The sequence below is a fragment of the Candoia aspera genome, chromosome 4, assembly GCF_035149785.1.
Source record: "Candoia aspera isolate rCanAsp1 chromosome 4, rCanAsp1.hap2, whole genome shotgun sequence".
In the NCBI taxonomy this organism is placed as follows: domain Eukaryota; kingdom Metazoa; phylum Chordata; class Lepidosauria; order Squamata; family Boidae; genus Candoia; species Candoia aspera.
In genome coordinates, this window is record NC_086156.1 from 110,424,806 (window position 1) to 110,437,504 (window position 12,699).

A 12,699-nucleotide genomic window follows, 5' to 3' on the forward strand; every position below is an offset into this window, starting at 1 on the left:
CACTTCGTAAAGCGGAACAACACTGATCTAGTCTAAACCCCCTGTGATTTCTCGTTGGTGTCCCATCCAAGCATCAACCCCAGGACCGCCTCGGCTTACTAGCGAAAACGATATCTTAAACTTCTTGAATGTTTAAATAACCCGGTTAAAAAAGATGGCTGATCAGGCCATGAGAATGTCAAAGCGGAGCGACAAGGAACCACGTTGCGTTAATAGCACTGTTGCTCCATTAAAAGCAAACCCGCAAGAGCGAAGGGGGAGGGGCGGCGGAAAGGGAAGGCGCTTCAAGATTTGGGCGCGAGATTCAAATTCATAAAGTGAAAAAAGGATCTTTTGTTCCCTTCAGCCAATGGAGAGAAAGCGCGCGGGTATAAATACCCAGGAAGCGCGCCTGCTCCTCACTGCTTCGCTTCTCTGGAAAGATGGCCCGCACCAAGCAGACGGCCCGCAAGTCGACGGGCGGGAAGGCGCCCCGCAAGCAGCTGGCCACGAAGGCGGCGCGGAAGAGCGCGCCGGCCACGGGCGGCGTGAAGAAGCCGCACCGCTACCGGCCCGGCACGGTGGCGCTGCGCGAGATCCGCCGCTACCAGAAGTCGACGGAGCTGCTGATCCGCAAGCTGCCCTTCCAGCGGCTGGTGCGCGAGATCGCGCAGGACTTCAAGACCGACCTGCGCTTCCAGAGCTCGGCCGTGATGGCGCTGCAGGAGGCGAGCGAGGCCTACCTGGTGGGGCTCTTCGAGGACACCAACCTGTGCGCCATCCACGCCAAGCGCGTCACTATCATGCCCAAGGACATCCAGCTGGCCCGCCGCATCCGCGGGGAGCGGGCGTGAGCAGGCGCCCCGTCCCGCCCCAGGCTCACTGACACCCCAAAGGCTCTTTTAAGAGCCGCCTCACTTTTTTCTGGGGGAAGAGCTGAAATTCGCTCAAGAATCTCGCCTTGGATCGCCCTAGGCGCGCTGCACGGGGGTAAAGCTGCTCTGAGTGACCCCTTAGCGCTCCTTTTCCCAGGGGAAACCTCTTAACGAGTGAAAGCCCCGTAAGGGAAGTTGCTGGTTCATAGTCCTGAATTTCCTAGTTTTGCAGGTTTCAAAGGCCTTTCGGGTTAACGCGAACGCTCTTGCGCTCCGGCCTTTTTACACTGGACCCGCCGGATGGCTTCACCGCTTTCTTGGGACTTGGTGTATGGGGAGGGGGAGAGGAGAAAGGAGTCTTTTCAACGGAGATGAGTTTCGTGGCCGCCGCAGACGGGATGATCTTAGCCACTTTGCGGTTTTCTCCACCGTCGGGCGCCGTATGTTCAGCCGGACGGAGCCCGAGGCGAACCAGCTCTTCAGCCCCGCATTGACGCGGTGGTCGCCGTCCACCTCGTAGCCACTGGCCCCCAGCGTCTTTCTGAGCGCCCCAGAGACAACATACCCTAATCAAGCAACTACCAAGAAGACAACCACACCCCACCAAAACTGGCAGGGCAAGCTACTCTGTAAACAGGGAGCAAACCCCACACTCACTTTGATGATGCTATCTGGTGGGTAGTGAACTGACTGCAAGCAAACCACTGAGCTCGGAGAGCATCAAGGACTCCACCAGAGGTCTTATCCGTGGCCAGGGCACTGTGTTCCAAAGCCACTGGTGGGACCACAAGCAGGCTTTCACCAACTGAACTCAGTGTACAGATCAGATGCCTTCACCTAAACTGGCACCAACAGCTTTTAGGGAGCCAACGCATTTCTGTTGACATTGGGCCTGATCTAGCCTCCCCACTTACCAATTTAAAACTTGGTTCTGCATGAGTTTTAGCTTCAGGATCACCTTCCAAAGCTGCTTCAAACAGAGTGAATGCATTGCAGTACAATCCAAACCAGTGGTTACTAGGGTATGGATCACTGGGACCAAGCCAACTTGGTTCAGGCTGGGTTGACGCACCAGCCAAAATCTGAGATGGCTCAGGTGTTCCTTGCTGGAGAGCCTACCTGTGATTTTCATATAACTTGTTCCACCTCTCCGGCCCTCTAGCCACAAAAACAATAACTTCCCTTAGTAATAGCATATGCATAACTTGAAAGCTAAACTATATTCCAGTAGCCTACCATATCTGAGCTTCAGGGCTACCTTCTCAGATGGAGCCCACATGTCATGTTCACTTGGAGCGGGGGTGCTTAAGATGTATAGAGGTATGGAGGTCCAAAGACAATGTTTGTTTGGATTCTCCCCATTAGAGGTCAAAATGGCCCCACCCTGAATTTCTGCTGGTGCCTGAGCTGGCATTGTTTAGAAAGGTCCTGAAAATGTCTCTTTCATAGGACATTTGGCACCTAGGCATTGTGTTGTACTCTACTATTTTATTATGTTTGGGTTTTATTGCATTGATTGTGTGATTGTAAACTGCCAAGAGGTGGTGGAAGCTGGTGGCATATATAATGAATAAAGAAAATGAGTAAAGAAATAAAATATGAATACTTACTAGAAGAAAGAACAAAGTTAACTCTTTGTCATACAGATTTTTTAATCATAGATATGGGAACGTATATACATACGTATTTTAGAAAACAATCCTGAAATTGGCTTTCCTGCAGCCCAGATTTGGCAGCCTTTGTAAAAGGAATAAAAAAAAAACTGCTGGTTTTATTACACTTAGAAGATTTAATGTTTTTTTAATCGTTAGGAATTTTAACATTAGGAGTATTGAGAGCAATCAGGACCTTACTTAGTAAATTATGTCTTTGATGCGTTGCTACTCAGGCAGGTTGGAATAGTGCCATCTTTTGCTGTCCTTAAAAAACATTAATATGCAAAAGGGGCTCTGTGGAAATGCTCCTCAAAAAAAACGAAACAAAAAAAGCAGAAAAAGTTCTGCGTTGGCCGGGAATCGAACCCGGGTCAACTGCTTGGAAGGCAGCTATGCTCACCACTATACCACCAACGCTCCGTGGATAGTCTTTTTGGAAAACATCTTTAGATCATAGCTCGACAAGAATTTTGCATTCTAAAATGTTAGGAGGCTATTAAGACACCAGATGGCGCTGTTCGTTTTGAAAACTAGGATTTGACGCGTCACTAACGTGCTCTGCCAATCTTTCTACTACTACTACTATTATTGTTGTTATTATTATTATTATTATTATTATTATTATTATTATTATTTCAATTTGTTTTGCCACCTCGCTACAATTATATCTTAATCATATCTATCTTTACTGAATTCCCTTGTTGAAGTGGACAATTGATTGTAAGGGGTAACAGGTCAAATTTTCAGTGGCTGAAATAACAGGGCGGCATTTATAGTAGTAAATGAGAAGTTTGTAACCACAAGAGTAGTCTATTTTTCTTTTTTAATCTTTGGCTCAGGGCTGGAAACTTCAGAAAAATGAGGAAAAGATAAATGTTTATTTCTTGTTTTTGCTAACAGTAAATAGGCCCCAAAGCTTTCATGATGTGAAAAGTCAAAGGGAAAAAACCAAAACTTTAAATGAAATGCTTCACTCTTAGTTGACAAGAGTTGCCTTTTCTTAGCTTTTAAATCCAGTGTTTCTCAACCTCAACAACTTTAAGATGTGTGCACTTCAACTCCCAGAATCCCCCAGCCAGATGTGTTGGGAATCCACACATCTTAAGTTGCTGAGGTTGAGAAACACTCTTTTCATCCATTCTGTTCACATTTATTAATTTAGATTTAGCTTGGAAAAAGTGAAGCAGACTTGAATCAGGTTTGGTATGTGGATAGGAGACAACCAGGAAATCCCAGGGTTGCAGGTTAATTTGGGAAAACACCTAAGAAGAATGTAGCAGTCCACTTGTCCATGAAACTGAACACAATGAAATGATCTCTCTGTCTCTGTCTATATTTACTGCTTTCACTCCACTATGCAATACAAATTAGGTTCTTCAAGAATGCCAAATACTTTTCTAGACCCTTGCCTTACTTTGGAAAAAAATAGTAAAACCATTTTATTTTCAAATAAAGGGAACCCAAATGTCCTTCCAGCTAATATATCAAATCTAAAGCGATGTAACATGCGTTTTTTAAATTATTCCCAGAGAGGAGAACCAAATAACAAAGAAGACCAGAAGGGGGTGCAATTTTGGGAAATCTGAAAAGAAACCCTTTAACTAAGCCTGGTGTTCTTGAGAGACGTGGCTCTTGAAACCAGCAACTGCCCGCCAAGAAAAACCTCTTGGCTTCAACGTCTTTCAGCTTAGGTGTCAAAGCACAAAAAAGCCCAACAGCTGGCTCGTTGGTCTAGGGGTATGATTCTCGCTTTGGGTGCGAGAGGTCCCGGGTTCAAATCCCGGACGAGCCCTTCTTTTGAGTCGCATCGCACAGCCCATCTCTGCATCTGTCTCTACATGCAGGTACCCCAGGCAAGCAGAGCTTACGTTTGAGAACAATGACAGCTGCATCCACCACCAGAATAATTAAAATAACTAATGGTGAGACCTTTCCAGTATCCCAGGGAGCAATGTCATTACAGTGAAGTCCTTGGGATGCACTGAGTTGGGGGAAGGGGGACCAAGCGTTGACTTTTGAGCCTGTTTGATTCATTGTTGCTGAGTGGGTATTGTGAAGAGTGCACGGGGGGAAAATGGAATGGGGTATATCCAAAACACCTTCCTGAGATATTATCCTGAGACAGCAAGTAACATCAATGTGTGTGTGTGTGTGTGTGTGTGTGAGAAACGGATTATGATAAATCTATATGATCTGGGGGGATCCCTGCAATGCTCATCTCTTGCAGCGCTCCAGTGGCGCAATCGGTTAGTGTGCAGTACTTATACAGCAGTGCTTAGCTAAGCCGAGGTCATCAGTTTGAGCCTCACCTGGAGCAGGTCATTTTATGTCTTTCGGGAACTTCCTAAACTCAGCCCATAATATTCAGTACATTGAGCCGTTGGGTCTGGCTGTTCTGCCAGTTTAGAAATGTCAAAACTACTAGCCGATTCTGGAGCTTGTTCAGACACTTTCCCTGTTTAAAAAAATGACTGGAATTTCTTGATGCCTCCTATGCAAGTCTTCTCTCTCTCTCTCTCTCTCTCTCTCTTTAATCGTATGGCATAGCAGTTCAGTGTTCATGCAGCTTTTTCTTGCTGGGAAATCCTGGTGAGGTCCAGCAGCCAGATGTGTAGACTAGCCGTGACAAGTCACTTTGCCTGGTGTGCACCAGGAGGAGGCTAGTCTCCATTGCACCGCGTTGGGCTGAGAGAAAGTCTTCTCTAAGGCTTGGCCTCTGAAATGGGGTGGAGCAATGGAAACACCCTTTGGTTTTCCCCTTGTTTATTCGTTTAGTCGCTTCCGACTCTTCGTGACTTCATGGACCAGCCCATGCCAGAGCTTCCTGTCAGTTGTCAACACCCCCAGCTCCCCCAAGGTCAAATCCATCACCTCTAGAATATCATCCATCCACCTTGCCCTTGGTCGGCCCCTCTTCCTCTTGCCTTCCACTCTCCCTAGCATCAGCATCTTCTCCAGGGTGTCCTGTCTTCTCATTATGTGGCCAAAGTATTTCAATTTTGCCTTTAATATCATTCCCTCAAGCGAGCAGTCTGGCTTTATTTCCTGGAGGATGGACTGGTTTGATCTTCTGGCAGTCCAAGGCACTCTCAGAATTGTCCTCCAACACCACAGTTCAAAAGCATCGATCTTCCTTCGCTCAGCCTTCCTTATGGTCCAGCTCTCGCAGCCATATGTTACCACAGGGAACACCATTGCTTTAACTATGCGGGCCTTTGTTGTCAGTGTGATGTCTCTGCTCTTAACTATTTTATCGAGATTTGTCATTGCTCTTCTCCCAAGGATTAAGCGTCTTCTGATTTCCTGACTGCAGTCAGCATCTGCAGTAATCTTCGCACCTAGAAATACAAAGTCTTTCACTGCTTCTACATTTTCTCCCTCTATTTGCCAGTTATCAATCAAGCTGGTTGCCATAATCTTGGTTTTTTTAAGGTTTAGCTGCAAGCCAGCTTTTGCACTTTCTTCTTTCACCATCATAAGGCTCCTCAGTTCCTCTTCACTTTCAGCCATCAAAGTGGTATCATCTGCATATCAGAGATTGTTAATGTTTCTTCCAGCGATTTTAACTCCAGCCTTGGATTCCTCAAGCCCAGCTTGTCGCAGGATGTGTTCTGCATACAAGTTGAATAGGTAGGGTGAGAGTATACAGCCCTGCCATACTCCTTTCCCAATCTTAAACCAGTCCGTTGTTCCGTGGTCTGTTCTTACTGTTGCTACTTGGTCGTTATACAGATCCTTCAGGAGGCAGACAAGATGACTTGGTATCCCCATACCGCTAAGAACTTGCCACAATTTGTTATGGTCCACACAGTCAAAGGCTTTAGAATAGTCAATAAAACAGAAATAGATGTTTTTCTGAAACTCCCTGGCTTTTTCCATTATCCAGCGGATATTGGCAATTTGGTCCCTAGTTCCTCTGCCTTTTCTAAACCCAGCTTGTACATCTGGCAATTCTCGCTCCATGAATTGCTGAAGTCTACCTTGCAGGATCTTGAGCATTACCTTACTGGCATGTGAAATGAGTGCCACTGTTTGATAGTTTGAACATTCTTTAGTGTTTCCCTTTTTTGGTATGGGGATATAAGTTGATTTTTTCCAGTCTGATGGCCCTTCTTGTGTTTTCCAAATTTGCTGGCATATAGCATGCATTATCTTGACAGCATCACCTTGCAAGATTTTGAACAGTTCAGCTGGGATGCCATCGTCTCCTGCTGCCTTGTTACTAGCAATGCCTCTTAAGGCCCACTCAACCTCACTCTTCAGGATGTCTGGCTCTAGCTCACTGACCACACCGTCAAAGCTATCCCCGATATTGTTATCCTTCCTATACAGATCTTCCGTATATTCTTGCCACCTTTTCTTGATCTCTTCTTCTTCTGTTAGGTCCTTGCCATCTTTGTTTTTGATCATACCCATTTTTGCCTGGAATTTACCTCTGATGTTTCTAATTTTCTGGAAGAGGTCTCTTGTCCTTCCTATTCTATTGTCTTCTTCCACTTCTGTGCATTGCTTGTTTAAAAATAATTCCTTATCTCTTCTGGCTAACCTCTGGAATTTTGCATTTAATTGGGCATATCTCCCCCTATCACTGTTGCCTTTTGCTTTCCTTCTTTCTTGGGCTACTTCTAGTGTCTCAGCAGACAGCCATTTTGCCTTCTTGGTTTTCTCTTTCTTTGGGATGTATTTTGTTGCCGCCTCCTGAACAATGTTGCAAACTTCTGTCCATAGTTCTTCTGGGACCCTATCTACTAAGTCCAGTCCCTTAAATCTATTCTTCACCTCCACTGCATATTCCTTAGGAATATTAGTGAGCTCATATCTAGCTGATCTGTGGGTCTTCCCTAATCTCTTTAGTCTGATCCTAAATTGTGCAAGAAGAAGTTCGTGATCGGAAGTACAGTCAGCTCCAGGTCTTGTTTTTACCAACTGTACAGATGTCCGCCACCTTTGGCTGCAAAGGATGTAGTCAATCTGATTTCAGTGTTGTCCATCTGGTGAAGTCCATGTATAAAGCCGTCTCTTAGGTTGTTGGAAGAGAGTGTTTGTTATGCAGTGAGTTGTCTTGGCAAAATTCTATCAGCCTATGTCCTGCTTCGTTTTGTTCTCCCAGGCCATGCTTACCTGTAATTCCAGGTGTCACTTGACTGCCCACCTTAGCATTCCAGTCTCCCGTGATGAAAATAACATCTCTTTTAGGCGTGTTGTCCAGTAGGCGCTGCAGATCCTCATAGAACTGCTCTACTTCAGCTTCTTCAGCATCTGTGGTTGGGGCGTATATTTGGATCACTGTGATGTTAGAGGGCTTGCCCTGAATTTGAATTGAGATCATTCTATCGTTTTTTGGATTGTATCCAAGCACTGCTTTAGCCACTTTACGATTAATTATGAAGGCTACTCCATTTCTTCTGTGGTCCTCTTGTCCACAGTAGTAGATCTGGTGGTCATTTGATGTGAAGTGGTCCATTCCAGTCCATTTCAGTTCACTGATGCCCAAAATGTTTATCTTTAATCTTGACATCTCACCAATAACCACATCCAATTTGCCCTGGCTCATAGATCTTACATTCCAGGTCCCAATGGTGTGTTGATCCTTAGAACATCGGATTCGCTGTTCACCACCAGCACCATCGGCCGCTAGCCATCCTTTCGGCTTTGAGCTAGCTGCGTCATCACGTCTGGGGCTAGTTGAACTCATCCTCTGTTCCTCCCCAGTAGCATTTTGACCATCTTCCGACCTGGGGGTCTCATCTTCCGATGGTATACCGACATATCTCTGGTTGTACTGATCCGTTTAGTTTTCACAGGAAGAATACTGGGGTGGGTTGCCATTACCTTCCCCAGGGATCGCATTTAGTCTGACCTCTCTGTCATGACCTTCCCATCTTGGGTGGCCCTTCACGGTTTAGCTCATGGCATCATTTAGGTGCTCAGGTCCAGCACCACGACAAGGTAACGATCCTTTGGTGAAGGGTTTTCCCCTACAGAACCTCAACTGGGAATCTGCCTTTTTCTAGACCACCGGTGATTCTGCAAAACCTCCACTTTCCCCGGTTCCCCCCCACCACACAATGGAACATTTATGTGCTCTATATTTGATTTTATTATATATAAATGTTTTATTTATAGTTCTAAAATTAATTTCATGAGTAAGTCAAGCCATATTCCCTTGGCAGTACAGTGATGCCCGTAGGGACTTTGCACGCCATGAACGTGGATTAAATTCCCAGCCGATTCATTTTTAAAATGTGTCAACCACCACCTTGCTTGAAATGCATAATTTTTAAAAAAATTTTTCCTATACATTTGTAGGGACAGCAGGTTGTGCGATGAATGTTTCTTATTTAAAGATGACAGTGGACTCACAATATTTGTTTCAATTGCTACTGTTACAGTCTGTACCAGAGTTTATGGTAGTCATCTTTTAAAGAAAAATGATAATGTTCGGCCAGAAATTATACTTTGTAGAAAAAGGAAGGACTAAATGTGGCCCGTACGGGGATCGAACCCGCGACCTTGGCGTTATTAGCACCACGCTCTAACCAGCTGAGCTAACCGGCCACTATATAGTCTTGTTTTTGACTCTGTAGCAGAAACAGAAAAACTTAATTAAATTAAGGTCACCCACAGAGGCAAGAACATTCTAAGATGGCACTCACTGAAACTTCAGATTCACGACGAAACTGCAGAGGGTCTCAGCAAAAGAAAAGCGTGTTTTAAAAAGACCAGATCGATAAAAAGCAGGTCTAGAAAATGAACTGAAATGATTGTCAGAAATACAAATAGTACTAAAACTTAGTATGCATTTATTAAAATATGTCACCGCTGAGACGGTTTTAATGATGTCACTGAGGATAGAACACTGCATCTAAATTAATATTAACAAATATAGAATAAGGCTGTAGAAGTATTTTAATAGGTGAATTGCAATGTTTTCTTCAGTTGTAAAACTGTGGAAAATCAGGTGTTAGTTCTAAAAACTGAGGTTCAGATTTCTAGGTTTACCTTCAGTTCTTGAATCTCCAGGTGGTTCCCCATATAAATACTAATTTTAGCATACAAAACCAGAGATTGTCAGTCGAGACAGTATTTTCATTAGACCAGTGTTTCTCAACGTCGGCAACTTCAAGCTGTGTGGACTTCAACTCCCAGAATTCTCCAGCCAGCTGTCTGGGGAATTCTGGGAGTTGAAGTCCACACAGCTTGAAGTTGCCGAGGTTGAGAAACACTGCTCTAGAGCTCTTTAGGTCAGACACCACCTGGAACTTCATTTTGCGAAAATCAGAGAAATTAACCGGGCATGTCCTTCAGGGGCAACCGTGAAAGAAATCCAAATGAGGATAAAAGGAGGGGACACTAAAACACACGTGGTAGGATCCCAGTAGTAACATATGGCTGCGAGAGCTGGGCTGCTCCGTGAAGTCACGAAGAGTCGGAAGCGACTGAACGAATAAACAACAACAACAGGATTCTATGCCCCGCCCCATGTTCTAATTCTGTCCAATCCCCAACGAATCTTGAACATTCGAACGCTGCAACCGTTCCATTCTTTCTTTCTCAGCCAATCAGAGGAGAGCGAGCCGGCTATAAAAACACTGCCGCGAAAGCGCGCTTTTTTAAAATTCGAATTGGAAAGCGTGTCTGCTCTACGGGGAGATGGCCCGCACCAAGCAGACGGCCCGCAAGTCGACGGGCGGGAAGGCGCCCCGCAAGCAGCTGGCCACGAAGGCGGCGCGGAAGAGCGCGCCGGCCACGGGCGGCGTGAAGAAGCCGCACCGCTACCGGCCCGGCACGGTGGCGCTGCGCGAGATCCGCCGCTACCAGAAGTCGACGGAGCTGCTGATCCGCAAGCTGCCCTTCCAGCGGCTGGTGCGCGAGATCGCGCAGGACTTCAAGACCGACCTGCGCTTCCAGAGCTCGGCCGTGATGGCGCTGCAGGAGGCGAGCGAGGCCTACCTGGTGGGGCTCTTCGAGGACACCAACCTGTGCGCCATCCACGCCAAGCGCGTCACCATCATGCCCAAGGACATCCAGCTGGCCCGCCGCATCCGCGGGGAGCGGGCGTGAGCCGGGCCCGCCTTGCTGCGGAGGAGCTGGAAAGTCGTCGTCATCCCAACGGCTCTTTTAAGGGCCATTCACTGGTTCCAGAAAGAGCTGGGCTCATTACGAACTTAAGTGTAGTAGCTACCTTAAACCCTGAGGGTCCTAATCCGACGTTGGAAGTGAGTGTTCCCTTTTCAGTGTAAATTAAAAGCTTTACTTGCAACAGTTCCTGCAGCATTCATTCTGGGATGGTCGAGTCTCTAACTGCACTGGTTAGGAACGTACAAAGAGCGGAGTTTAAATTGTTCGCACGAATAATCCTGAATTTTAGGTACGCTGCTTCTGAAGCAAGATGCAAAACATTTCTCAGCGCCTGTCACCGCGTTAGATCTACAGCGCGACGGTGTGTGGTTTAGTAACAAACTTCGTTATAAAAGGCACGTCGTTCATTGCGAGCGTTTGCCAGTTTCTGCGGGGCTTCCGGGTTCGTTAGTTTAATCAGTCGAGGTAAATGTCTTAATTAGCCGTGCAAAATAATTGCAGGTGGCGCACCGCAAAGGTATGTGGAAAAACAAACTTCCAGTGATGGGTTCCAGCACAGGACGTTTAACCGCCGTGAATACAGCCTCGGACTGTGATACTACGTTATCATTAATATGAAAAGATTGGATGGGTGATCAAAAGACCAACCTGCCGACGAAGGTGGGATTCGAACCCACGCGTGCAGAGCACAATGGATTAGCAGTCCATCGCCTTAACCACTCGGCCACCTCGTCGCTATTTCCACAACGGAGACAAGAACACTTTCAAGGTGACCCTTAACCTGTCTGTTTTCTTCTTGCTTTATGTTAAATAAGATGTTCATATTTTGATGTATTCGGTTGTCTGCGAAACTTCCTGCACCCTGCATAACAAGCAGGAGAAAAATACTGGATTTTTACTCTATTACATGTCTAGGCAGAATAGAAGTGCTATTTAGTTAAGATTTTTTTTTTTTACAGACTTTTGTATCCTGCCTTTATTACTTTTATAACTAACTCAAGGCAGGGAACATATCTAACACACCTCCCTCCTCCTATTTTCCCTACAGCAACAATAATTTACAACTTAATTTGTCCAAGGGGACTATGAATTTCCTCCTATGCCTCCAGGTTTGTGCATGTAAAACTAAGACCTGCTTGGGGGTATTTAAATTTCCTTGAGGTGCCATTGGGACAAATAACCAAGTTTTTAATGACAAGCAGCATGTTTATACTTCAAATAAAATAATTCACACGTCTAACAAAGCACATCGTTTCAACAAGCATTGTGGGAGATGAGTGTTATCTGAATATATACGGATTCTGATGGCCTTTTACAGTATTTGTTTTTTATCCATCTAACAAAAGCACAAGAGATTTTATTAATAGATAGACCCCAAAATACTGTAGCAGGAATTGGTATCTATTAGCCTTTGCCAGACAGAGAAAATTACCTGGGGAGGGAAAAAATGTGATGGCCATGCTTGTATTTGACTCGTCTCTGGTAAACTGCACTTTTCTCAGAAGTTCCTAGAGGGTGGGAAGACTTCTACATGACAGCCAAGCTCTCCTATATAAAAGGTTTGCGGGGGATATACAAGTGGGCCACCTCCAACCAGCAGACTCTGTAGATGCTCTTGAAAATAAACTTATCTCTGTTCAAGCAATCGCCACGCTTGGTAAGATTTCCTTCTAAGAGAAGAAACCTCTGCATCCTTCCATATGTGAATGCACATAATACTGGGTATAATCTTGCCGTACAAGATTTAATTGCTGTAATTCACTGGGCAGGGGCCTATCACTGAAATGACCATGACAACTAGTATAAGCTACTGTATAACATGCAAGGTATGGATTGAATTTGTTGTGGAGATCAAATACCCACATATGAATCACCAGAAGTGGACAGATCTGTGCATAAAAACTGCACATGCTGATTTATGTCATCCTGGAGGAATACTTTGGCTATTAAGGCAGGAAAATTAGTAGGCCGTGTCATCAACAGAGACAATCTTCCTAAAAGCAGGGCATATTATATGTCTTAATGTGTCTTTATGACCATATTTCAAATGGTTCAGTAGAAAGTATCTACTGTATATTACTAAAACTCTCCTGTTTGTCTGTGTGTAA

The 12,699-nt window shown here is 45.3% G+C and overlaps 1 protein-coding gene and 4 non-coding genes across 5 annotated transcripts; 2 read left to right on the plus strand and 3 right to left on the minus strand.

Annotated features, from left to right (window-relative positions):
• The first annotated feature begins 422 nt into the window (after positions 1 to 422).
• Positions 423 to 10,609, plus strand: LOC134497052 (uncharacterized). Its single transcript, XM_063302767.1, has 3 exons — positions 423 to 829; positions 914 to 969; positions 10,143 to 10,609. Exons 1-3 carry the CDS (start codon positions 423 to 425, stop codon positions 10,571 to 10,573), a joined length of 894 nt encoding a protein of 297 aa, XP_063158837.1. The 3' UTR covers positions 10,574 to 10,609.
• On the minus strand, positions 2,855 to 2,926 carry TRNAG-UCC (transfer RNA glycine (anticodon UCC)). The gene has a single exon. It is a non-coding gene; the product is annotated as a tRNA-Gly (tRNA).
• On the plus strand, positions 4,230 to 4,301 carry TRNAP-UGG (transfer RNA proline (anticodon UGG)). The gene has a single exon. It is a non-coding gene; the product is annotated as a tRNA-Pro (tRNA).
• TRNAI-AAU (transfer RNA isoleucine (anticodon AAU)) lies at positions 8,994 to 9,067 on the minus strand. Its single transcript has one exon. It is a non-coding gene; the product is annotated as a tRNA-Ile (tRNA).
• A 634-nt stretch (positions 10,610 to 11,243) lies between the features above and the next one.
• Positions 11,244 to 11,325, minus strand: TRNAS-GCU (transfer RNA serine (anticodon GCU)). Its single transcript has one exon. It is a non-coding gene; the product is annotated as a tRNA-Ser (tRNA).
• Positions 11,326 to 12,699: the final 1,374 nt, after the last annotated feature.

Bases quoted from the DNA above. Each gene is read 5' to 3' on its own strand.
- LOC134497052 (XM_063302767.1), top strand. From the start codon at position 423: ATGGCCCGCACCAAGCAGACGGCCCGCAAGTCGACGGGCGGGAAGGCG. The intron at 830-913 runs GTGAGCAGGCGC...TTCTGGGGGAAG, and splicing joins CGCATCCGCGGGGAGCGGGC to AGCTGAAATTCGCTCAAGAA. The intron at 970-10,142 runs GTAAAGCTGCTC...CGAATTGGAAAG, and splicing joins CCTAGGCGCGCTGCACGGGG to CGTGTCTGCTCTACGGGGAG.